This window comes from Rhyacophila brunnea, unplaced genomic scaffold, assembly GCF_057557595.1.
Source record: "Rhyacophila brunnea isolate RB1 unplaced genomic scaffold, BYU_Rbru_1.0 scaffold_2, whole genome shotgun sequence".
NCBI classification, from domain to species: Eukaryota; Metazoa; Arthropoda; class Insecta; order Trichoptera; family Rhyacophilidae; genus Rhyacophila; species Rhyacophila brunnea.
This window is the reverse complement of record NW_028232859.1, coordinates 32,391,693-32,418,595: the sequence shown is the minus strand read 5'-3', so window position 1 is coordinate 32,418,595 and position 26,903 is coordinate 32,391,693. Positions and strand designations below refer to the sequence as shown.

General features: G+C 29.0%; 1 protein-coding gene and 1 long non-coding RNA gene across 3 annotated transcripts; both read right to left on the bottom strand.

The window, feature by feature from the left end:
* Nucleotides 1-4,160: 4,160 nt before the first annotated feature.
* On the bottom strand, nucleotides 4,161-13,160 carry LOC147072203 (apolipoprotein D-like). 2 transcript variants are annotated; one of them, XM_085946536.1, is made up of 6 exons: nucleotides 12,390-12,404; nucleotides 12,110-12,177; nucleotides 9,727-9,848; nucleotides 8,939-9,069; nucleotides 6,342-6,523; nucleotides 4,161-4,731 (listed from the first exon to the last, which is right to left on the bottom strand). In XM_085946536.1, the coding sequence occupies exons 3-6, from the start codon at nucleotides 9,844-9,846 to the stop codon at nucleotides 4,592-4,594; spliced, it is 573 nt and encodes a 190-aa protein (XP_085802662.1). In that variant the 5' UTR covers nucleotides 9,847-9,848; nucleotides 12,110-12,177; nucleotides 12,390-12,404; the 3' UTR covers nucleotides 4,161-4,591. The 2 variants fall into 2 exon arrangements, with proteins under 2 accessions (XP_085802662.1, XP_085802661.1); XM_085946535.1 differs by lacking the exons at nucleotides 12,110-12,177; nucleotides 12,390-12,404 and adding an exon at nucleotides 13,000-13,160.
* A 4,794-nt stretch (nucleotides 13,161-17,954) lies between these two features.
* On the bottom strand, nucleotides 17,955-24,212 carry LOC147072202 (uncharacterized). The gene is made up of 5 exons (XR_015070583.1): nucleotides 24,166-24,212; nucleotides 22,615-22,741; nucleotides 21,826-21,953; nucleotides 20,747-20,916; nucleotides 17,955-18,292 (listed from the first exon to the last, which is right to left on the bottom strand). It is a non-coding gene; the product is annotated as an uncharacterized LOC147072202 (long non-coding RNA).
* Nucleotides 24,213-26,903: the final 2,691 nt, after the last annotated feature.

The following is a 26,903-nucleotide window of genomic DNA, read 5'->3' as shown; positions in this document are numbered from 1 at the left end:
TAATGTTGAGTTCCCGTTTACCTTTATCAGTGATGCAGAGCCCGTGATAAACCAATTAACTCATTATTAATAAATAAATTTAAAAAAAAAACAATAAAACAATGTACCTACTTATAAATAATTGTTTTTACTTATTTATAAAATAACTGGGAACAATTATGTACTATATAATTATTTTATCTTATTTTTAAAAATATTGTTCTCATGTAATCTCCCAGACTACATAAAAAATATTATTTAAGTTATTATGATATTGCATAAACTTTAAAATACAGTTTAGTTTGTGTACCTACCTGTATAATTATTTTAAAAAAAAGTATTCATTTAGTTAGATAAAATCTTGTTTATCGCAATCACATTATATTACAAGTATACTTACATCGAAGCGAATTATCATCATCATTTATGGTGCTACAACACTTGGGGAGTCTTGGCTTCCTTCAAAAACTTCCTCCATCTTAAACAATCTAACGCCACTCTCCAACTGGTTTGGCCAAGAATTCTTAAATCTCCTGTTGCGCAGTCCAGCCATCTCAATTTCGGCTGTCCATGTCTTCTCTTCCCCTTGGTGGTTGCGTACATATCCCGCCTTAATGATAATTTCTCCTGCATTCCCTGAATTGAGATATGCTACGCAGTTATACCTCGACCTCCAAATACCAAAATATTGAACGGTCACAAAGATTCTTCTCCGGACTCTTAAATGTATCCTTATTTCTCTCATCATATTTATCCCAATCCCGAGTGACCACACGTTATAGCTAGGCGCATCATGTTTTTATATAGGGTTGTTTTACCTTTTCTTGCGAGTGCTTTAATTTTCAGAAGCCTTTGGAAACCAACATAATACCTGTTGGCGTTGTTGATCTGGTGATTTATTTCGTTGCTTGTTTTATTTGTGTTTGTGACAAGGAACCCGAGACAAACAAAATATATCTCCACAGTTTCAAAAGTATAGCCGCCAACAATTAGGTTGCATTTATCATTTGCTGATGCACTATGGAGAACTGGGATATATCTGGTTTGAAAAATAGTGAATTAGTAGGTATATAAACGTAGCGGCGTAGAATTAAATATGTTTTACTAATTTATTATTTATAATATGTACTTACACACAATATTTAAGACGTCATATTATTGATAAACATTTTTTTGAATAAAATAATGCAGTAATACCCTATCTTTGTCTTATCTAAAATCCTGAAACGTATTTAGGTAAATTTAATCAATCAACATATTAAAAGTTAATCATCTTAATCGTGTACTGAAATATGTTGTTACTATCCAATATTCATATTATTCTTTGTTAATAAGGCGCTACGATTGAAGTAGTAAATTAACTTTAATAAGAACATTACAGGTGTATATTATTTAACCGCCACGTATGCACCAAAATAATTTTATTATTATTTTTGTGCTTAGTAAAAAAATACGTCTTAGAACAGTACATATAAAGATCATATTTTATTTGAATACTGGTTTAATTTATTTAACTTAAATTAAAATAATTAATTCATTAAAGTTTTTATTAATGTAATTTATATAAATACCGCTGTTACAAAACATAACGTCAACTTTGATGTCTTCCCATTTGTACTCAAATAGTGAAATAAACAAAAAAAACTGATTATTATCTCTCAATACGTATTAGTTACAATTTGTAAAAAAAATACAATTTGTAAACAGTAGGTATGACGATCAACAATCTTAACGCAGTTTGTCATTAAAGTAGGTACTAGTTCAAAATATGTATGGTTCGTATGTTTCTATTGATATATAAGATTGTTGTGTACCTTCCAACCCAAATATTATTATCAACTATACGTATAATCTAGTAAATGTCATTATAATAGCCAATCATTTTGGAAAATAAAATATAATTTATAATGTGTAAGTAAACGAAAATGAGTAAAATTAAGTGGGGAATTGTATATACGTAATTCAAATATTCCGTGATATGGTGAGCACCAGCAAATATCTATTCGAAATTTTTAGATCACTTTCGCCAAAACCCAGATTATCTGATTTCCTCCTTAAAACTCTTCTCCTCAAATATGGCTATAGTGATCTGTACTGTGATAATATACTGCAATTAAATCAATCTTTTTACCAAAACCAGGCATTACTGTCTACTGTATATTAGTATTTATTACACAATGACTTATTATCTATAATATATTGGGTTGATATACTGCTATTCACATATCATACTTTAATTGCTAGGTACTTACCTACATACTTATAACCTCATTTTACTAGAAACTATCCAACGAATCTAACTACCTAATTACTGCCTTATTGGGCGTATTTCCGGTTAGTTAATTTTAAAATTCGTCTAACAAAAGTCTTAATATTATTATGCGACAATTTTTTACTACCCAACTACGTATCATTAATTTTTGACTAAACGTAACAAAAATAACATATACTGTCAATGATCATCTCAATGCGGTAGAGAGTCATTTTATAAAATAAATAATTGTATATCCATTACCTCCTTAGTTGATTATTGGCATTGAATATAATCTCTTTACTGTTTCTTCGGTATAATTAAAATTTTAGGATAGTATATAGAAAATTTATTTTCTATTTTTCATTTGAATATAAGATAAATATACAATAATATGTATATTAATAATTATATAATATATTATTAGGTATTTCCGCTGATATTTTTACTATATACTCGAATAGATGGGATCTATTCGGTAAACTAATGTAGTTTGTATATAGAATATATCAATCATGTTACTTCCTTTAATTATTTTGATCATTGATTGATGGTTTGATCGCACCGAACAATTCATTTATTCTAATCTTTAAATTAAAATTCAGATTAGTAAGTATTTGCCAGATAATAAAATTAGTTGAAGTCATTGAAATCAAAATATATGCACTTAATTTTTTTTAATATAAATTGATATGAATACTGTATAGATATGTATATGAATTGAATCGACCTAGTGATTAATATAACATTATACGTAGTTTATAATTTATTATTTTTACCGGACAGTATTGTCGTATTTTGTTGTAGACAAATCTTTTGAAAATTTATATAAATATTACTTTAACTCACTAATTAACATATATATATAATATTATGATTAACTAAATACAATTAAATTTACCTCAAACACGTCGGTGAAAATACAAAATTTAATTCTACTATTCCATAGCCAAATTTGATAATAATATGTTCATTTAATTGGGTACGCAAAATTAGACTTTTTCAAATAAAATCAGTGGTTATTAACATCGTCATCCAGTGCTGCCCAGGTTGGGTCATGGTTTCCTTCGATAACTCTTTTTTCTGATACACACTATTCATAGTGGCTGCCTTCTAGTTTTGGTAGTATACTGTAGTCATTGGTAGCCCCTGCATTCTATTGGTGACTCTATATTACTCTCTTCGCTGATTCGCTATATGGTGCTTATAACCTATCCAGCATGGACGCATAACCTTAAGGTGGAGTGTAATATTACTACATCCATCTAGCGACAGAATACGATGTCTATAATTTAATATAATTTACTGATAACTTACATATTATGCAAGTATTTTAAGTAATCAATTTATAACTAAAAATGCCAAAAAGAAGAATGAATATTTATGAAATGAAAATTAAGATTAACATACTAAAAATGTGTGTCTGGTTAAAACAGCCTCTTCTAGTTTTTACATGGAAACTTTTATCATTGAAACGTGGTTTAATGAAGGAAATTTTAAGTAGGTAATACATAGTTTTAATATTTGTACCTAAGCGTAGTTTGTACCTAAAATAAGTATATGTTTCATTTAAAAAACGTTTTTCATTTTTTACAAACGTGAAAAACTTTAATTCTTTTTTATTCATACAAAACTTAGTTTGTCAATCTATAGTCGAAAGAAAGTTTAAGACTGACTACATCCAAAATAAACCTGAAATCAATTTTAATATAAATTCAAATTCCATCAAGTACTTTTAGTCAATATTAACTATTAATAAACTAATTTACGTAAAAATACAAATACCAAACCTTTTACAGCCAATGAACAGAGTTTATTACTACGTTTATAAATACCTACAATTATTATATCATTAGCCGGTCAATAATTATCTAGCCATTAAACGTGAGTATATTTCAATAAAATAAGCAAAAATGAAAATGCCAGAATAACATTTTTTAAATCGATATTATCTTTTATTATTTACCGTTAAAAAGTAATAAAAATATTAAAAAAATATCATTCATAAATAAATACATTTGATTTTCGTTAATAAATAATCTTAAAAATATCTTCTTCGAACATACTACATTCTCCTTGTTATTTAATACACAAGAAGATTTAAAATTAAACAAAAATGTAAAGGAATTACAAATCGACTAATTGAATGCCATGCAAAGGCGTGCAACAACAATTTAAATACTAAGTAATACTTAATACACCAATTGAATCAACACCGAATAGATGATTTTCTACCTTCCAATATATTGTTTTTCAATTTGTAATAAAGTATTCTGAATTTAAATGGCTGAAAATCTATTTTTATTAGTCATCGAGTTTCTACTCTAAATAATGTATTTCAAAATTGGAAAATATCCGCTGTTAATGGTTTGCGGGACAACTCTTCTGGTCTGTTTTCAGTAGGAAAGCTCTATTAAGATGGTTTCTGTCCAATACACTATATGCCATTTTCATTACGTAAGGGCTAGGTAATCGTGCTCTGGTTAAAATCCACAAAAATCCTGAAAAACATTTTATAAAAATTAATTACACAACAAATACATTAAATATACTTATATAAGTTTTTTTGACAGGTGGATATAATTCTTTTCATTTTCTGCTTTCTTCGTGATATTCTTAGTTTTAGTAAACGAATGCTATAATATGTTATAATTTTCAAATATCAATTTCAAGATCATTTTAACTATAAAATGGAAGTTATTGGTAAGCATTCAAGCGTATTATATATTATTATGAGCTTTCTTACGTTTTATTTTATGGAAATATATATTTTCTTTAGTTAATAATAATTACAAAATGATAGTATAAAATATATAAAATGCGTCTTGATATATATAATTTATATTATCATTTTGTAAAATGGAATTCGACCAATTAAATGCTCACTCAATTACATAAGTAGTAAGTAGTCAAACAAGACAAAGAATAAAACTCTAGAACACTGAATAATGACTGACTATTGAAAAAGCATTTAAGAATTTTGACAATCTCAAACCTTTTAAGAGCTTTAGGGTTGTAATGGTCTTGAAAGATTACTTTAATTAGTAATGTTTGGACGCCAGGAAATATAAATATATTAATCTTCTATTAGTTTAATTCATATTCAATTTTATAATAAAATTCAAATTTATTTATTTACATTTAGTGAACTTTACAAATAACACATTCAAGACGTTCACCGCATGATATGAAGAAATAAATAAATATAAAATAAAAACAGTATAAAAAAAATAATATAAAAATTACACATTACATTAATAAGCTAAATATATCATGCTTTAATAATTTATAAAACAATATCCAATGTCCGCGTAAAATCATTTTCATAGAGGTAAAATCTATCAATATCCGAAGCGATTTGGCTGAACAAAGTCCGATTGGCGTCACCAATGGCAAGTTCGTTAACAAATAATGTTATTACGAGGGAATGAAACCATGCTTGACTTTAATTAATTGTTTGGATTATATACCTACTACATTATATTTAATTTATATTAATTATTATAATGCATTTTTATTTTTATTTACCAAGATGATTAACAGCTCACGCTTTTAAATAATGTATAGGTACCTATATTAACTGATTTATTTAAATTATTTATAATATGTAATGGAAGAAAATGTATATACGTACTGTTTCTTCTGTCAAAACCAGGGCTTCGAACCGATATTTTTTCCGTTTCGGTTTTCGTTTCGGTTCAAGTCAAAAAATCTATATCGATTGGGTTTCGTTGTAGCCCGGCGCTACGCTTTGAAACCAATGGTGATGATAAAATAATATATAATAAATTATTAGAATTATGTCGAGATGCATCACACGATCTTGAATGATTTCTTTGCGCCTTGAATTTGACACACTTATTTCAAATGAAAAACAGCATATTTACGATAACTGAAGTGAGGAGTAAAACAACGTTAACGCGAGAGTTTGAACATGAACCGAACCGAAAAAAACGATATTTTTTGTATCATCCCTGTATTTGTTCGGACAAAAAAAAGGTTTTCCGGTTTTTGGTTCAATTCCGGTTCGAAACCCTGGTCGAAACCGTATTAGATTACAAAATACTAATACTGAACTATGTATAATAATAATAATGCACGGTATACTCACTGAAATTAAAAAACTGTCCTACATTGGTACAAGAATATACCACTGAATAGTTGTTATAATCAGTTTCGAGCACCCAATAAGGGGCTGGGAATGGAGCCACAGGGAAAACTACATTTAGGCGAGCATCAGTAGGCATACCTACAAATGTCGCTGTTCCGCTAATGCTCCTTGGGACATTTGTTCTAAAATTTGAAACAATTAAAGAATAGTTTATCAATAATTCTAATCTGTTATCAATCTACACGTATATTTATTTTATACACCTAATATAGAGTATTTTTATTCATAATCAAAAAATACATCACAGTATTTAAATTAATTTATTTAACAACATCAAATAATTAATACAATAAAAGAGTATGTTTTATATTAACAATTCGAATTAGTTATTAATCTTTACCCCGTTTTCACGTGCATGGATTTACTGGCGGCAGTGCGTATTGTCGCGACCATAACGATAAAATGTAAAAGTTCAGCGAGTTGAATTTTCAGGCGACGCATGCGCGGTAGAACGGTAGTGGCGAATCTGCCAAAAAAAATAAGAACTATACCGCACAGAGTATTTTGACGATTGCCAATTTTCACAACATGTCAAATATCACCGTACAACAACGCGTCTCTCTTAGACTTGAAGAATAAGATTGGCGAGACAGTCAGCACTTTTGCGTTTAAACAGTAAGTAATTTTACGCACTATTGGTACCAGTAAATCCATGCACGTGTACAGACGCTATTTAGCTATGTTGATACGTATAAGTAAAAGTATTTTAGTGATAATAAAATCAAATACGTATCAGTATTTTATGTTTATTTATTTAAAATTATGTAACAAATCTTTATTGTAAATATTATTGGTAAAGTTAAAAAGAATAATAAATAATAAATATTTACAAATATATGATTGAAATAATTACATATTTGAGTATACAAATTTTTAATAAAAGAAAATAATTTAGAAAAGTGTCACATTTAAATTTTGGGGAAAATTGTCGCTATAAACTATATAAGTGGAAGCGTTTTTAACCGGCATGCTAGCGAAATCATCATCTTTACTCTACTCAAACATTTCATCACCAAATTAAGAAACAATTTATCCTTCATGAAGAAGCATTAGGATTATAAATTACCGAATAAAAATAATTATATGAATCTATAAAAATATTACAGGTAGGTAAGTAATTTTAGTATTAGGAGTGACATCATCAAGAAATCAACTTAATTAATAATGACTGGAGCATCAAGACCAGCACAGGATCATTTCAGATGTAAAATGATCGTTTACAATACCTTTAATTTCAGAAATAATGCGTCAGTAAAGGATATCTAGTATTAAATTATATTTTAGCTATGCAATTTTTCAATATTGTAAATCCAAGATTTAATTACAATTTTTATTAGTTATGCAAGATTGTTAATTGTTTAATATAATGTCACAGCCAATCAAAGTTTTTATAAAACTCACCTTGGCATTTTGAATAACATAAGTTCTAGCTCAGCTGTTTAGTGACCAACACAATATTGAGCAATGTAAGTTCAATTTATCATAAATGATTGTATTTTGTATGAACAAAAAATATCATTACACCCGCTCAAATTTTATACCGACGACTATGTTATACTTATTATCTAAGGTTTTATAAAAATACGTATGTATCTAATGAATAATGGAAATGTGATATTATTTCTTCAATAAATAAATGGTCACGATTATGTACTTGGATAATATGTTAAAACACACAATAATTTTCTTCCAATTATTATTTGAAATAATATGAATTGGTGTAATGCTATTTTATTATTTATGTAAAGTTGATAAAAGTAGCCTATACTAAAAGTGGATGCTAAACTTATTTTATTATTGTCTAATTTTTTATTTAGTAAATAATGTAATAACATTTTTCTTTGAACACACATAATTTAAAAACACCGCAGAGAAATATTTAATCACTATTAATAAAAATGCGATACCTAGCGGGATCGCAATATAGGAAACACATCAGAGTAAATAATTATTTTAAAGGCCATTAATTAATTGCGATGCAGTTAGGTAGCACGCACGAAGTTTAGTTGATAGAGCATGACATAGATACGGGTTATAATCCTGGTAGGTGTCATATTATTTTTTTTCAAAAAGATTTTTTGTAGTGGTTAAATACGCTGACACCCACGGTGGCCGCGTGGCTTAAGCGTTGGACTATCATGCCGTGGGTCTCAGGTTCGAATCCTGGGTTTGGCAAGTACACAATATATTGTTTTTCAATTTGTGTGTGAGTCAGGGTATGGACCTATTAGGTTGAGCAAAAGGCTGACATCCATTTCTCGTAAAAAAAATCTGTTGATACAAACCTCTACTCTGTGGAGGCCCATATGATCCTATTAGGATCGGACATGGTCGAAAAAGAAAAAATATTTTTAGTGGTGATTTTAAGTTTATGCATGTTATTATTTTCTATGAATAAACATCTATAAAAAGTTATTATTTCCGCTGAGTTATACATAATTATATTTATTTAATTAATTAATAAATATCTTATAACCATAACCAGAAATCTAAAGACGATTTATGTTTAATTCTATAAATGGTAAAATATTACTCACAATACATTTAATTGGGTATTAAGGACGCCGATCACTCCAGAAAGCATAGGTGAATACAATGCCGTGACGCATTTTCCTCCTAGTTCAAATACTGCAAAGTATTTTTCAGCTTCATACCATTTTCCTAGGTACTAAAAAATGATAATTGAAATAGTAATGTGTCTCTTCAAGATATTTGTATATAAGTGATGCAGAAAAGTCATATCTCATTTTAATTAAAAGGGGATAGTTTATTAAGACTATAATTAACAATATTTCTTGACCAAACCATTTACCAAACCCATTGATTTTGACACTTTGTAACTAAGCATAATATAAATTTGATCCTGATGCGAGATTCAGCTCCCGATTGATGTCGAGCATTGAGTCTACTACTCCACTGCTTTCGCAAAAAATACAAAACCTAAATCGTTATGTATCTAAATTTGTTCATAAGTATTGACAGTGTTTTATTGTTGCCCTCGTTAATACATACTCTTTATCATTTAGTTAGTCTTTAAATTATTTAAAATTAATACTATAGAGTCTATGAGACTATTTTATTACATAAATTTATTCATAAAATTATGTAAGTAAATATAACATTCAATGATTTTTAACGAAACTAATGAGAAAATACAACAGTAAAGTATCTACTACTTAAATAAGTGCATCTTTATAAGTTTGTTGCTTATTCAGAATGAGAAATGATATTTTTCTTGATTCAATGACAAAAACAATTATGTGGCAAATACTATATATTAACCATGTTTATTCTCAATAAAAGTTTTCAAAATACCTTCACATACCTTTGGTGCATCAAAATTTTGTTTGGGATTAATAGTAGGACATGATCCAAAATATGGAATCTGAGCATAGCATGCTACAATGAAGCAAAAAAGTATTATCACGTTTTTATACATTTTCATATCTGAAAAAAAAGTAAATATTTCATCGTTAACATTATTTTAAGCAGTATCTATTCAATATACATATAAAATTTTGATCAGACTGAGCTTCAGATATTTTTTTAACCTGCATTTGAAGCAAGGTTTGCTTTATTATTATAGGTAGGTCATAAAACCAATGAAAACAAAGTCTCAACCGTCCTCAAATATTGAATGTGCCCTTTATTTACGCGATAAACTTTTATGCATATTATGAGACAGAAGTAAATATTTTATTCTTTAATATGCGTTTAAGTTTATTCGATATTTTTCCACATTCAATATCCGTACCATGTTATACCTAAACCGGTACTGTAAATGAGTTCCCATACAGCTTATGTTCCCTAGTCGACACAAAATAAAAATACATCAGATCATAATATATGAACATCCAAAGGAGTGGGTGCCAGACGATTATCCCGAAGGTCAAAATTCCAAAATCTAAAATGTTGTGTGACATATCAATAAAAACTAAAAAATCAGACATTTTCAAATCTAAATGAAACCTTAATTTAATGACATAAAGTAAGTATAATCATCTCTGAATAATATTACTAAATGTTAAAGTAGTCATATTAAAAATTAATGCAATAATAAATCCATGGTGAATACATTATTGTATCATTGTCGCCTAAATATTATGATTTGTGACATTATTAGAATACTAATTAGGTACTATGTCACCGTATATTTGTATTAAATTTGTAGCCTCTATATATATGGAAAATATACGAAAAGTCATTGTCAGTTTGACTGTAAATATATTAAATTAGTAAAAAGTCAAATTATTAAACCATTTTATAGTTGCTCATTATATTATGGACCCGGAAGATCATTGCTTAAAATGCCAGTATAATTATGGTGACCTTCCAATGCCAATAAAATTTATCGCGTAAGAGATATTTAACAAAATTACGACTGCAACGCTTCAATAATAACTTATTTATGAAAAAACAAAATATCATTTATTTTATTACATTGCCACAGAATTAATAAAAATGTTCGTTAAATTATCGGTATATAAATAAATAAGTATTTTTTTCTTGATCCATAATAATTATGTTATAATATTTATACCATTTTTTGTATTTTCTTGGTTATTTTTTTCATCGAAATTGAAAAACAATGTTAAAACTATTTGATTCGTATCTACAATAGTATTTTTTTATTTATATTTTATTATATTATTATATTTTTCGATTCAAGAATAAAATTTTGAAATCCTATAGAAATCCTATAAAAACATTTTTATATGGAATTTTTCACTGTTGCATTAAGTATACATTTTAATTATAAATATATATTTTTATGATCATATTATTTTTGAAGAATTTTTTGTATTTTGTAAACAATTGTTTGGCAAAAAAAATTCTCATGTGAACATGATTTTACAAAATGTAATGTCATTTTTATTGATTAAAACGATACATATACTGTGTTTTATAATTATGATTATAATCATAATACTGCTTTATGAAATTTAAAATTTAAATAAGAATATTCTGCATAAATTTATTTTAATTTATTTATTACCTGTAAATAAATATAAAAATTCGACCAAAGGAATCAAACAGCCCAAAGATATTTTTAAAATAAAATTATTTGATATGCTATTTAAATTTAACAATAATATTATATATAAAATGATCATTATCAATGGCACTCAAATTGACCTGGTCAACATCTACGTTCATCTCGGGTAACAAAAATGTCAATAGAGAGTGGTATGTATGACGACATTGTTCGCAGAACCAAACTGGCGTCGCGCAAACATGTTGGTATCTTCAAAAGTGACTTCACACTGTGTCTTTAGCACAACGTGTGCTACCAGTGCTCTTATATTCATGTGAACCATGTACCCTTAACGTGGAATATAAAAGTGCGTATTCGTTATAACACAGAAAGACAACAAAATAAACAAACTGATGGATAAGAAAGCAGACAAGAGTACGCAATGTGATAGAGACCGCTAAGCAGATAAAATGGCAATGAGCTGAAGAAGTCAATCGGCTAGTAGATAACTTCTAGATAAATACCGTCATACAGTGGTACCCAAAGGGCACTAAATGACCACAAGCACACCGTAAAACCCGTTGGATAGACGATCTAATAGTTCGGTGGATGTACGTGTTATGGAAGAACTAGATACTGAGAAAGTGGAAGGAGATAGGGTAGGCCTTCATCTAACAGTGGATTGATCCCGGCTGATGATGATGCTACATATAACAAATTAAAAGTATTTTACCTAATAATTGTATGCAAACATTACTTGATTGTTTAATCCAATGATCTAAATGTAATAGATTTAATGAACTGAAAAATGGCCTTGAATTAAATAATATAATATTTCCAAACACATTTTTTATGGATTATGCAAGCACGTAACTACTATATAGATAGTGTATATAGTAAAATAGAGTCACAATATTTAACAGTATGCCAAATACTAAATATACAAATTTCAACTGAACTATTTACTATTAGATTTTTAAAGCGAAATGAGATTAATAATTAAAAACACTAACCTCGTTGTACCACAATAATTTTTATTACATAATATTCAACTATTAGTTTTTATATGTCAAACTGGTTTTCAATGAAACATTATTTTATTTTATACCATATTCCGTTATTATGGTAATTATACCAATCTACTTTCGTTTTCGTCATTATCTCATTAATATTACTGAGTATGTGCCAATATTAATTTGTCCACGTTTTCTTTTAAGAATATTAGACAACATGCTAAAATATATAAATTAATATTCTACTTAAATTATATATAATCCCACTGCATACTTCGTCATATAATATTTAATTATCCGGATACAACTTATGTTAAATAACTCACAAGGTAATCAGTTTATTATTATGTTCGTAAACATTTAAATAAATAATGCTACGTCCATCTATTATTATAAACAAAATATTTATATTACATTTTTTATATACTTTGACATTACTGCTATCGTTATTATTGTAATTTAATATGGAGAAATTATTATTTTTTCAACAAAAAGATCACTGTATATTTCATTTTTACGTACCAAGTGATTGTTTTTTAAATTTTTATTTATTTATTATTAATACTGATTTCAATTTATAATACTAAAAAAACACTTAATTTTCTCTTACACATATAATCTGACTTAAATAATGATCATTAAATAGTCATTAATTGCTGTACTCTTAGCAATACGACAATAATTGTTATTATTTGTATTCACAATTCACATACAACTGTTTTCATTTTTATACAAATCCTATGTGAGCGGGCGAAATAACAGTGGTCTTAACATTGGTTATGTTAGCAAGGCACTGCAGCGCTTGCAGCCAGTTGGTCCGGAAACTGTAGCCTCCGCCAAAAGCAAGTACTACTTACGAGATATTCACTAACAATAACTGCGTCATATAGGTACTCTTTTGAAACATTATTTATTGCTATTAAAATATTCATACTAGAAAACCTAGACATACGTACGTACGTTATATTTTGTATCGACATACATACGTCCAATGCTAATACTCGTATAAAGGCAATTCTGAAATTTACTGTAGTATTTTTGTTAAAATCAAATTAATTAATATAAATACTACAATAATTGTATACGAAACTTAGTTAACACTAATCTAATAAGAAAATAAAATTCCCTCAGATAGTATGACGATGATCTATTTTAAATGTAAATTGTATGTTAATCTCGATATGCCTTATTGTCATATTTTTGTAATTACCACTATCGATTCAAATAACAGATGTCTTTTACCATTCAAACTATTACTTAACTGTATAATTGCTTAGTCCATATATACCAATATTTTCTCGAATAATTATTTTTATTACATTTAAAATAATATATTTAATCTGTGCAGGTTCTTGAGATTTTTATATTAGTGATTACTCGTATGTTAAAAATGTATTGTGATTAAGTACAAAAATTAATCGTCACCATAATTACAAAAAAATTTATTTTTATTTAAACTATCAGGGTATTGGTATGCCGATACACATTTTAATATAATCTTTTTAGACCATGGTTTATAAATATATTAATCACACTCTTTATTAAATAAATAATTTTGGCAAATGTATTTAGATTGTTTAAGCATATTATATATTACAAATAAAAATTTACTTATGTTGAGGATTTATATGTTCTCTACCAAATATTTTAAAACGTATTTCAAATATATTAACAGTATAATGTATTAAAGTCAAATTATACCAAAGCCAATAACTAATTATAACAATTTAACCAAGCATCAGAGTACACAACGATTAAGATATACCAAGAGAGATTTCTTAATATGCGTAAATGAATCACAAAAAATATTTCAACATTTTAATGCTAATAAGTAATACATTACACACTCTGTAATATAATAGTACATGTACTTACTTTAACTATACTTATAATTTTGCAAAGCTGGATGGATTAATGATGATTCTTTTATCTTGTATGGACGAATTATTTAAACTATCTTATATGTTACCCACTACTACACCGTTGAACGCCTACATGATCCTTTATTATATTTGAAAATATTTCCATTTCGAGTCGTATTTGGAAGGTTAGGTCAGGGCCGGATGTTTAAACATCGCTCACAATATAATTGTTTAAATAATAGCAACATCTACACTGAAAATATAATTACGAATTATTTTAAATATTGATTTATGATTATTTATATCATTGATGAATTAGACTTATGCCTAAGTTACTGAGAAATACCTACAAAGTGTTTAATTAAATTACGCAAGTACCTTTATATACCTATTTGGCGTTGAACTTCTTGGCACTATTTGGCATTGAAGTCTTTATTAGAGCCAACCATTTGCACGACCATTAACAGATCATATTTTGCTTTACGTGATGTTGTATTCATTTATAATTAAGTGCCTACTTTATTTATTGTTGAATATTAAATTGTACCGGAGGTTCAAAAATGTCTAAAAGGTAGATCTAAATACCACTGAATCGATGAAAGACAAAATTTCTATATAAATCCGGAGCATCACAATTCATATTACCGATAAGAATGAAAAAACTAGAAGAGGCCTTCATCTAGCAGTAGATTGATCCTGATAGATGACGATGATGATGATCATGGTGGTATTTTTTTATATATACATAATAATATGTTGTTTAAATATTATATTATTATCTTCAAATTTGTAAATAGCGTATAACTTTTTACATGGGATCATTTCCAGTCTATTACTATTTATTTACTATCGATGTATTAACTTAAATATGTTCAAAAATTGTAAAATTATCAAAACATAAGTGCCAACATAGACAAAAAATAATGAAATGTATAAATAACACACCAAAAAATGTATTGTATGTTTTATCATGAGTCAAAAGTTTTTGTATAAAATTTTCAAGGCTTAATATTATTAATCTTCAATTGCATTATTCACGCTTTTGTTAAATTATTCAGATTAACAATAGTAGCAAGAAAATTGAATATATATATGCATTTACGTATGAATTCACATAGTTATATGTACTTTAAACATGTTTGTGAAAGAATCGATTTCAGCTGTACTTTGATTTTGTAAATTTTTAAATACCTATTTACTTATTTAATATTAGCATATTGATTTTTATATAAATAATAAAATATCAATGTTGGTCGGTATCTTATTACTAATAAATAAACGATAATGCAATGACTTAGTAATCACTGCAACTTGAATTAGATCTATTTTATTTTTAATTAATCAAGAATTGCAATCGTGCAAAATGTGTTCTACGCAAACGATTATGGTATTTTTTATATTCATTGTATATTCCTATTTGTATTTATAACAACATATTTATTACTAAACTAGTTGTTATTAAATAATGGTAGAAATGAGTAGGTATGTATATGGATAATCGCAAGTGCGTTTCTGATAATATATTGTTTTAAAGTTAAATATTATGTACATTTTAATACAAAAAAAATATTATTAGGTAGTAGACATTGCCATCTAAATTGTAATCATGGATTGTTTCAACATTAAAATCTCTTATATCTAAATTAGTTTGAATCGTCATAATTAGCTTTAGAGAAATTTATACAGATGGCAATATCACTAAACGTTTGGGCGGGAAGAATATCTAAAACTAAAAGGTATGACAGAAAATTGTGAAAATTATAAATGTACCAAGTATATTTTATATTAGTAAAAAAAATCTTTTTTATAATTATTCATTATTCATTCAATTTCTACTTCTTTCTATAAAACGATTATATTATATTAAATATGTATTTATATATTATACAATTCGTATATATTATTATAATATATATATATATATATGCGCGAAATTCTGTAAATTCGCTGAACCGAATTATTTGTAGGTATTTTTTAATATCTAGAAAATATGAAAAACCTTCAATACAAATCGACCGTAGAAAGGAAAAAGAACGTAACCCTAATAATTTAATAATAACGTTGTAAACGACTAAATACAAGTTGTGTCCAAAGGATGTAGGCTGCAAATGCCAATTTGTTATCTTAATTTAGCTGGCAATTAAACAAAAAAGGAAAGAATTACAATGGAAAAATGGTTAACCATATTTTTTGTTCGTTTTACTCTAATTAACTCAATAATTCATATCAGATTAGGGAATATAAAATCCAAATTATTAATTAGCATGCACTTAGCGGTTATGTCTATTTTTTATTTTAACTTTGACCGAAAACCATAACAAAAACGTTTTTGTGCCTACTGTAAAATTTTATTTGTGTGGATCACCCCATTTTTATTTCTCCAGTGGAAATTTATTAATATTTTAATCAGGAATTCTAATGAAGCAAATAGTAATGGGTCAAAATGTATTATTTAAGCATATTGATTTAATAGTTTGTTTATAAGCCATATTTAGCAGTAGCACTACTTTTGTATTGTCTAATGTGGTGGATAAAAATAGATTAAATTATTGTAAAATAGTAGATTCTCTATAAAACGATATTTCAAAAGTGATATTGGCGCAGTCTGTATGAAAATATTCATTCGCATTGAAAAGTCATAGACACAAAGAAATGAAATTTTAGGTATTGGTTCACATTATTTTATATGCATAAATAATAATTGATCAATATATATCTTATTTATTATCACTTGATGGTGGCCCAATTCTTTATAGATTCTTCAACTGCAATTGATGCACGCACGGGTCTTATGATTTTTTTCTCGATTATCAGCCTTTTGAGGTATTATGGCAAAAATTCTTCATGTTGAAACCGTCCAAAGTTGATCTCTGTTTTAAGTCCTTGTCATGATTAAGTCTAAGTGATACCCATTACTTTATCTCTGCGGAGAGTCAGGATGGAATGAAACACTTTGATAAACGTAAACAAAGGCGTTGCCAACGTCTGACTATATTGCAGTGGGCTACCGATTATTAACAATGAGCCGTGAAGGCTTCATCCAATGTCATCAAAGATGAAAACAACTAGCTTGCAAGACCAACATAGGATAAGCGTATTACATAGGTAAAGATATACTATGTATGTGAAGGTTAAAATATTCATATTATTATAACCAAGATTTTTAACAATTAATATTTAATTAACTTTTCTTATAGTTTAGCATTGGTGCTGAAATACATTCATTGAGTCGAATGAACTGTGCAATTATATTACATTATATTATTAGAATCGAATACGAAAGGAAGGAAATGGCGCGAGCTTATTCTTGCCCTATGCCCCAATCTGGGGGGGGTGACAAGGTGAAAGAAAGAAGATCACCATGTTCGATTCTAAGAAGACCATCAATAGATCCACAGAGTGGAGATTGTATTAACAGATTTTTCTTTTCCCGAGATATGGATATTAGATTCAAACACCAGATGCAACCATCATCGGGATGCGGGATTTGAGCCCGGAATCTGCAACATTATAAGCCGACACGTTGCCGCTCAGCCATCGTGGGTGTACACATTATAATATTACATTATGAGTTATTAATATTATAATAACTTTTAGTACAGTACGTCTGTATTGCAAAAGTTTTATAGGAAAACTAAAACATGCAGATTTGAAACCATTCTTAATTTAAATGGTTCTAGCCAATGGTAAGACAAACATGTTTCATTGTGTAATATAGCATAATTTTATTGTCATCATTTCTTAAATATTAATTGTATTAAATTATACACAGCTGGCGTTACAATGATATAATGATAAAAAATCACATATTATTTTACACATGCACCAATTCAATTTATTTTCATAAAAACAACAATGGCGAATATTTGTTAAAGACAATTAAGGAATGATTTTTCAATATCTAATTACCAACCGGACAGTTTTCTTGATCAGTTTTTACGAAAAACCCATAATAAATCTGGTTTCTGTCTGTAACAGCACGCGCCATATCCAATACGAGGGATGATGGAGATTTTTGCCTGGTTAAAATCCGCACGTTTTCTGAAACAAACCAATAATATTATAAATACTATGACTGACTAATCACTAAGATGATTTAATCATACAGATATTATGAGCATCATAGAAAGCAGAAGAAAAAACGGAAGCATTTATATTAAATCAGAGCAAGAAAAGAGTCCAACTCTCAAGCACTGATTATAAAGTGATGATTTGTGACATTCTCAAATTACTAACGATTCTGATTTTCCATTGACTGAAACCTTTTGTAAAAGGTATATTCGAACATAAGTGATCATGTATCACGTATTCTGACATTCCGAAGATGACTATGTATATAATATTATTACAAAATACTAGAATTATTATATTCATTTGCTTTAAAGTATCGTATGACAACATTTTAAGAATTTGAAATACATCATTATGTACATGAATTATTATTAAACTCGTTGAAATGGTAATGATAAATTTATCTTTGAGTTGAAATAAAAAATAGTTTTCTTTTTAAAGTTTTTAGATACCTACGTATTTATTAGTTAAAATACCTTAAATAACAATTTATTATCAAAAAAATATCTTGAATTGCAAGCTTCATATTTTTCCTTTATGTGTCTTTGGTGGGTGAAGCTAAATACTCGGGTATGTATAGTCTTTAATAATACACTAGAATGTGGGATGTAAGACACATACTGTCGCGTTGAAAATAAACCCAATCCCAAACTAGGTATAGGGATGATCTAAACGATAAAGATAAGTGATTGATTTTCTCTTTCACACAAAAGACAACGCTGGCGGCAGAAGAATTTAACCTTGACTTCACTCATAGACGGATATCTTTGCTAATCAGTTTACTTTGATGGACGCACAATCGGAAGACATCCAATTAAATTCAATTTCATACGTAGTTTCATTATGTTTAAATAGAAACAGTGTAAATCAACGGACGAAGGAGGTTCAGATAAGTAACAATGTATCTTCAATGTTTGCATAAATTCTCTGTCGCTGCGAACAAAGATCACAAGCCTCAATTCTTTAAAATACAAGGTCGTTTCCTTTTTTATAAATTTTGATTGGTTACTAACATATTATTTGTATCGTCTAATAAATGTTTATACATTTTTATATTACACTAAATTATATTTAATAACTTTAATTTATCTACTGTATATATAGATAAGTGCTCTCTACACCAATACAGAGTGTCGCGTGAGAGCAGCCGGAACATCCTCTGACCTTTTTGAAATCGCGTCAGGAGTCAAGCAAGGGTGTGTACTTGCGCCCTTTCTATTTATCATCATGATGGATTTCATAATGCGTAAGACGGTTTGCCCCGACAGTGGGATACGCCTACATCATGATGACACAAGCGATCTATGCGAAGAAAGACTGTGCGACTTGGAGTATGCAGACGACGCAGTCGTGTTTGACTCGACGATCGAAAGGTTGGAGGTGACCGTGAACAGGCTAGCCGCGAACTCGATGCGTGTGGGTCTTCATCTGAATGCCGCTAAGACCAAATCCATGTGCAGTGCTGCTTGCATCGACGCCGACACTCCTCTGCGGGTTTCTGGTCTGCCCGTCGAGCTGGTGTCCAGATTCAAATACTTGGGTGCCACGGTTGCCGATGATGGTGGTATTTCTAATGAGCTTGGAATCCGCATGGGTGTGGCGGGCTCTGCGTTCAACCAACTTGGAGTCGCATGGAGGTCAAGGCTGTATTCTGTGAGGACCAAATGTCGTTTGTTTAACGCGTGCGTGCTACCTGTGCTCCTGTATGGCTGTGAGACATGGCATCTTACTAAGCTTCAAGAGTCTCGGCTTTTGAGCTTTGAGAATCGATGTCTCCGCAGAATCTTAAGGGTATATTGGTACGACCGCGTTACAAACACCCGAGTTCGTGAGCAGACACAACAGCCTTCGGTGATTGAAGTTATCACGAAGAGGCGATTTACGTGGCTGGGACATGTATTCCGGATGCCGCCAAAGAGTGCGGCACTCCGTACCCTTGTGGCACAGCCTCAAGGGTTCCGTCGCCGTGGCCGGCCCTCCCTCACCCTGCAGCGATGCTACAAAAGCGACCTACGTGCTGCAGGTCTGACATGGCGGAAGGCACAGGAGTTGGCGATGGACCGAGGGAAGTGGCGCCAACTTGTGCTTGCCCTATGCCCCAATGTTGGGACGAGACAGGGTGCAAGAAGAAGAAGAAGAAGAAGAAGAAGAAGAAGATATAAAATATAGTATACTTTCTTCATTTTAATGACTTAATTTATTTTCATTTTATTTATTTACCTACATTTTTTTCTTAACAATACATATCAGTGCCAGAATTCACCGCACATTTCATAATACCCCTGTGTAACTATTAGCATGTATCGATGATTTATATATTATCTTCAGGTCAATATCATAATTAAAAAACTATTCACCGTATGCAAAGAACCTTTCAAAGCAATAGGATTGGAAAGGAATGAAGCAATAACAACACACACTTACTTGTATTGAAGAATACACCATGTGTACAAGAGTATAGAACTGCATAATTAACGTAATCAGTATCCAAAACCAACACTTCACGGGTATTACCGGAAAAAGTTACACTCAGGCGAGCATCATTAGTTTGTCCAACAAATGTTGCAGTTCCAGAATTCGTTTGGGCAACATTCCTTAAAAATATAGCGTGCGTTAATCTCAACATGAAAATTTATATTCCACAATAATACATCGCTATGATAAAATAATATATCACGTCATGCTCAAACATTGTGTAAGATCTTGATCCAGAATAATAAATCATAAACTCATATTTTTTAACGAACTTAACATTAAGAATAAAATCATTTAGTATTTAAAGAATTTATTGAAATAATGTTACAGCTTTTGAATTGAAAAGAATACGAATACATTTTTTTTAATAAATCATCATTATGAAGCATCGTCGAGCTCAGTGAAGAAATATTGATGATGCTGATAGCGAATACTAAATGCTCCTTCGTTTTTCAAATAGTTTTTTTACTACATAAAGTATTATTTACTATTCTTTATGTCAGCAATATTTAACCGGTAATTTCCAAACTTTAAAACTGTCTGAAGGCGCTCTTGAACAAATTTTAATAAAATTGAATATATTATTATTCTTTTTTTCTTCCGCAGTCTGTAAGTTTCGTTCAATAATTTATTGTATTTGATTATGGTTACCATAATATAACATAAATATACTCGTGCGATGAATCACATTTTCCTATTTTTTTAGATTTTACAGGGCATTTGACGATCAACGTTGGCCATCACTATTTTATATTGCAGCTTTTATAGATAATTTTATTTTGATGTACTCATTTTTGTGAACCTGCATCCTTCTTGATTATTTTCTACATCCTTTAGTATGAACCGATGATATAATATACATAATATGCAAATAAATATTCCATAATGTAATAGGTAGTAATGAATCAAACAGAATTTAAGAATAATTCATCAATGGTACTATACATATAAACTATTTTTTGATAATAAAAAACCGACCTAAGTCTTTCCTTTTTAAATCTAATTGATTTCGATTAAGAAATACTTACCATGTTATTAGCGAATTGGTGATACCAATGATCCCGAGAGTATTCACTGAATAAGTTGTTGTGACACATTTTCTAGATATTTCAAAAATATTATAATACTTTCGAGATTCGTACCACTTTCCTGTAAACTAGAAAAAAATAAAATGAGTATGTCAAAGTAAAATATTTTCAAAATGGTACAGTTCGGTTATTAGGAATACAGCGGAAAACACATTTTGAAAATACCCGATATACTAGATTATTTGTTAGTTTGGGTTAGGTTAGGTTAGGTTAGGTTAACCTAACAAAAAATCCAGTATATCGGGTATTTTTAAAATGTGTTTTCCGCTGTATTCATCGTGCTAATTTATAGTTCTGCAGAGTCGAACCACCGATCTATGGTACTCAAGAGTGTATGTGTGAACTTGGTACTGAAAAATATGTGAGGACGAATTTTTATTCTACGGATCTTAAAATCTATTTTAGACACCAATTGTGGACAATATGTGTGGTTATAGGTCTAAAGATAAAATCGCTGTCAGAGATAATTTGCATGTTTGCTAATGAATTAAAATTTACTGTTTGGGAATAAAAGTCAGGAAAATTCATGCTGCGATGATATCTAGTGTAAATATAAAAATATATTTTGAAGGTTATAAAACAAATTAATACAATTTATTTATTCTTTAAATTATTTGATTTATCTCTATTTATACTTTAAACAGCGTGGCAGTACTAGGCATTTGCTACTAAATACGTTTGTATTTTTTAAATACCACGCGACTAGGTTTTTAATAAATATTTACTTACTAGACTTAAGTCAAAATTTTGTTTTGCATTGATTGTAGGGCATCTTAGAAAAAACGTAGCTGTAGTTTGGTCGTAGCATGCTACAGTCAAACAAATAATTAGAAAAGCTTTCGCGTACATAATTCACCTGAAAGAAAGAAATTTTCAGATTATTATATTGTTTATTTATTGATTAATATATCTTTTTATATTTATTGGTTTGTTTAGTATTATATTATTAGGGACTTAATAAATTTATAAATAAAATATTTAATTCTTATTTATTAAGCCTCTTTTTACTTATTAATATTTACTGAGTATCTTGGCGATATTTTTGGAATTCTGTTACTATCATTAAAATAGTCAATATAATAAATAGGTACTTATACCTTTCTGAAAGTAAAATGGATTAGCAAGGCCGAACCGTCTATTCATATAGTTTTTAAATACTTTTATTGACTACAAAACATCTCAATTTTATACATTTAGTGTCCACACCGTTATTATATTCGATCGAATAATATTACATAAAAAGGGTTTTGATTGTTATTTGTTAGAATTGATGGTGTCAAAAGACAAATTCTAGGTGCATACCTTGCACCTAAGAAGTTCTATCTCATGGAATATCATGTGGAAATATTCAATATGGAATATCTCAGAAGTGGTAAAATTAAATATATCTTTTAAAACAAAATGCATTATGTATAATTATTGTGAATAAATTAATATTTAAATAATCATTTTTTTGTTACAATAATTATTTTAAAATATATTAGATATAAATTATGTATAAATTGTTCCCAATGAATTCGATTTTTTTATATTATCTTGTACCCTATTAACTATTAATTATTGTCAAAGTGTATACAACAACTGGTTAACTATATAAAAATTCTCATTTTTGTAAAAATTTAATCAGGTAGCTAACTTATTGTTTTTGAAGTTATCAAACTCAGCTATGGATTCTTTTATTATATGGATTTACATATTTAAAGGATCTATTTTTGATTTTGATCGTTTTATGATTCTTTTATGTAGGAAAGCGGAATTTAATGAGCTTCAAATATTATATGTATATGAACTATAAAATCTAAACTATTTTTAATATATTTTTAATAAACTGTAAAAAATTGAAAAACATTATTATAATATAGGTACACATATTAGAATTTAATATAACATGTCCATGCGAAACATATAACTAAAAAAATGAGAGTAGCACAACGTGGCGCAGAAAAATGCATGTTGAGCATTAAATGTAAAGATCATAAAATAATCAATGTATAAGGAATGAGATTTTTTATTATTAAGAGAAAAATTTCAAAATTATCGTTTTCGACAGATATTAATGAATAACATCCGTTTTGATGCACTACTTTTATTAGATATCACATTAATTTAAAGTTTTCATTTTCTCGTATTACTTTTATCATTTAATATTTTTTATATTTGTATAATTTAATATTTATATAATTAAATTTTTTTATAAAGAAATCGTGTAACTTTGTTATTTTCCATTTAAAATATTATAATATGACAAAAATGATATTAAAAATACATTTCACTAGGTACCTAATCGATGTAAACTGTATTCCTAAGCGAAGCTCGATTTTTACAATTTAGTTTGAAATATTTAGATGGTCTTTTATATATAAGGAAAAAATAAAACTGTCTATTTACCTACATGCGTATTATTTTCATAGAAGTTGAAAAGATTAGGAAGTGTAAACAATATTATTTGAAGACTTAATAATTAACAAATATGCCAAAAATATGTAACAATAATACAGCGTGACTTATAAGATACGAGTGGATGGTGTGATCACTTGAAAAGAATTTGATAATATTGCTTCATCATCATCACTATCAGCTGTGGTTGTGTCACTTTCGGGATAAAGGTCTTTGCCAGCTCTTTCAATTTTCCTCGATCATTCCCTTTTCGCTGCTATTTTTACCATCTACTAACTGATCTGATATCTTATCCGATTGTAAATTATATTTCCATACCACATTATGCTACTGTTTACCGTTTTTGGATGTATCTAACACATGTTTTACATGGATATGTGAGTAAGCTCACATTGTTTACTATTTAACAATTTACAAATTCATTATATTAATACTATCAACCGAAGGTACTTCATGGAATTTGAATATAAATTCTGATGGAATATTACAAAACTTAAATCTATCAGAATTAAAAATATACATATTTGAGTGTAGGTACGTATTATTTATTTTATTTTCTAGTTATTAGAAATAGGTGACATATTTACTATGAATAGGAAAGTTTCAAAAAAGATATATATTTATAAATTTTTTGCTCCACTCAGTAGGTATGCGTGAAAAACGTTTTCCTTGTTTTTGAACAATTTAATTTATGGCAACGTAATCTCACAATTATTATTTATTTTGGAAATCTACACATACAAACATGTATTTGATAATATATGGTTTAAATCATGGGTGGCTAACTCGCGGCCCGCTGGGTGTCAACTTGTGGCCCGTAGAGCAGTAAGAAAATAAAAATAATATCAAATGCAGCCGCAAGATGTGATAATTTCGCAAATTGAGATTTGATATTGGCTCATGATTTTAAAAATCACCGTGTGCTTTTTGCTGCATTTGCAACGCCATTCTCTGTAGACGTGAATTTATTACCGGAAATTTACAAATAGAACATTGTGAAATATGCTGCGATGAACAGTTAAAGGAGAAATTCCATCAGGTTGGTTTGGAAGAGTTTTACAAAACATATTTGGACAAACAGAAATATCCTGCATTTTACAAATATGCTCTAATGATGACTTCGCTATTTGGAAACACTTACACGTGTGAACAGCTTTTTAGTCGGATGAAGCATATCAAATCCCGAGTGAGAACACGAATCACTAATGTGCATTTGGTAAACTGTTTGCGTGTAGGAACAACCTCACTCGATATCGATATTGATGCACTTAGTTCTGCCACACAAAATCAAACTTCTCACTAAAATTTATTATTTTTATATTATTTTGTTTATTTTTTATTATTTAAAAAAGTCTAATCTAATAAATATATTTGATTTAATTTGTGTCTTATTTGATTAATATATGTAATCGGTAAAAATCGGTTGTGCGGTCCGGTAGGAAATCTCTTTATTAGAATCTAGCCCGGCTGCTGAAAAGTTTGGCCACCCATAGTTTACATAGTCGCGATTAGACAAAGGCCACGTAAATGGCCGTGTGCTATCATTTACGTAAACAGGTCAGCAATAAAAATTTAAAAGAAATAATAAAAAATAAAAATAACTAACCGTAATACGGAATCATAAAATGAAATGTTGCTAAGGTAACGGAAATTTTTACTCATTTTTGAGTTGGGTGATCACGTCGACTTTGTTTACTTGCGTCGGGTTCACCACTTTGGGAATCGAGGAGAAGCAAGTGATGGGGTGGTAAATACAACAATACCTAGTGGAGGTGGATGTAGTGTTTATTATCTTGATGTAGAGTACATACAGTTACAATTATTAATGATTAATCATCAGGCAAACTTACTGAGGTATTCTGAAAAAAAAATTAATGCACCATATTATGTTTCTGTTTCTGAAGCACTAACTTAATAGCTAACACGGTAACACGTTTTCGTTATTTTCATTGCTCTAAATTTATACGGAAGCAATTCATCCACTTAATCCACTTCTTCTACTTCACTCACTTCATCCACTTCATCTACTTCACCCACTTCATCCACTTCACTCACTTTACCCACTTGGTCTACTTAACCGACTTGATCCACTTCATCCACTTCACCCAATTTACCCACTTCATCCACTTTACACACTTCATCCGCTTAACACACTTCATCCACTTAATCCACTACTCCCACATCACCCACCTCATCCACTCCACCCACTTGATCCACTTAATCCACTTGACTCACTCCATCCACTTCACCCACTTGATCTACTTCACCCGCTCCACCCACTTCATCCACATAATCCACATCACGCACTTCACCCACTTGATCCACTTCATCAACTTAATCCACACGGTCCAATTCATCCATTTCACCCACTTCAGCCACTTGACACATATAATAAATAAAAATAAAAGTTCAGCTCAATTATTAGCGTATAATGGCAAATCCTCGCTAGCAAACGCTCATTTAACAAATTATAATGTTTACCTCGACGTTTAAAAAAGATCACTCAAATTTAAAGACCGGTAGAAGATATAATATTTATATAGTGAAATTAAGCAGTGAACATTTTATTATCACGGATTTTGAACGCATTCAACAGGGAATATATATATATATGTGTCGAT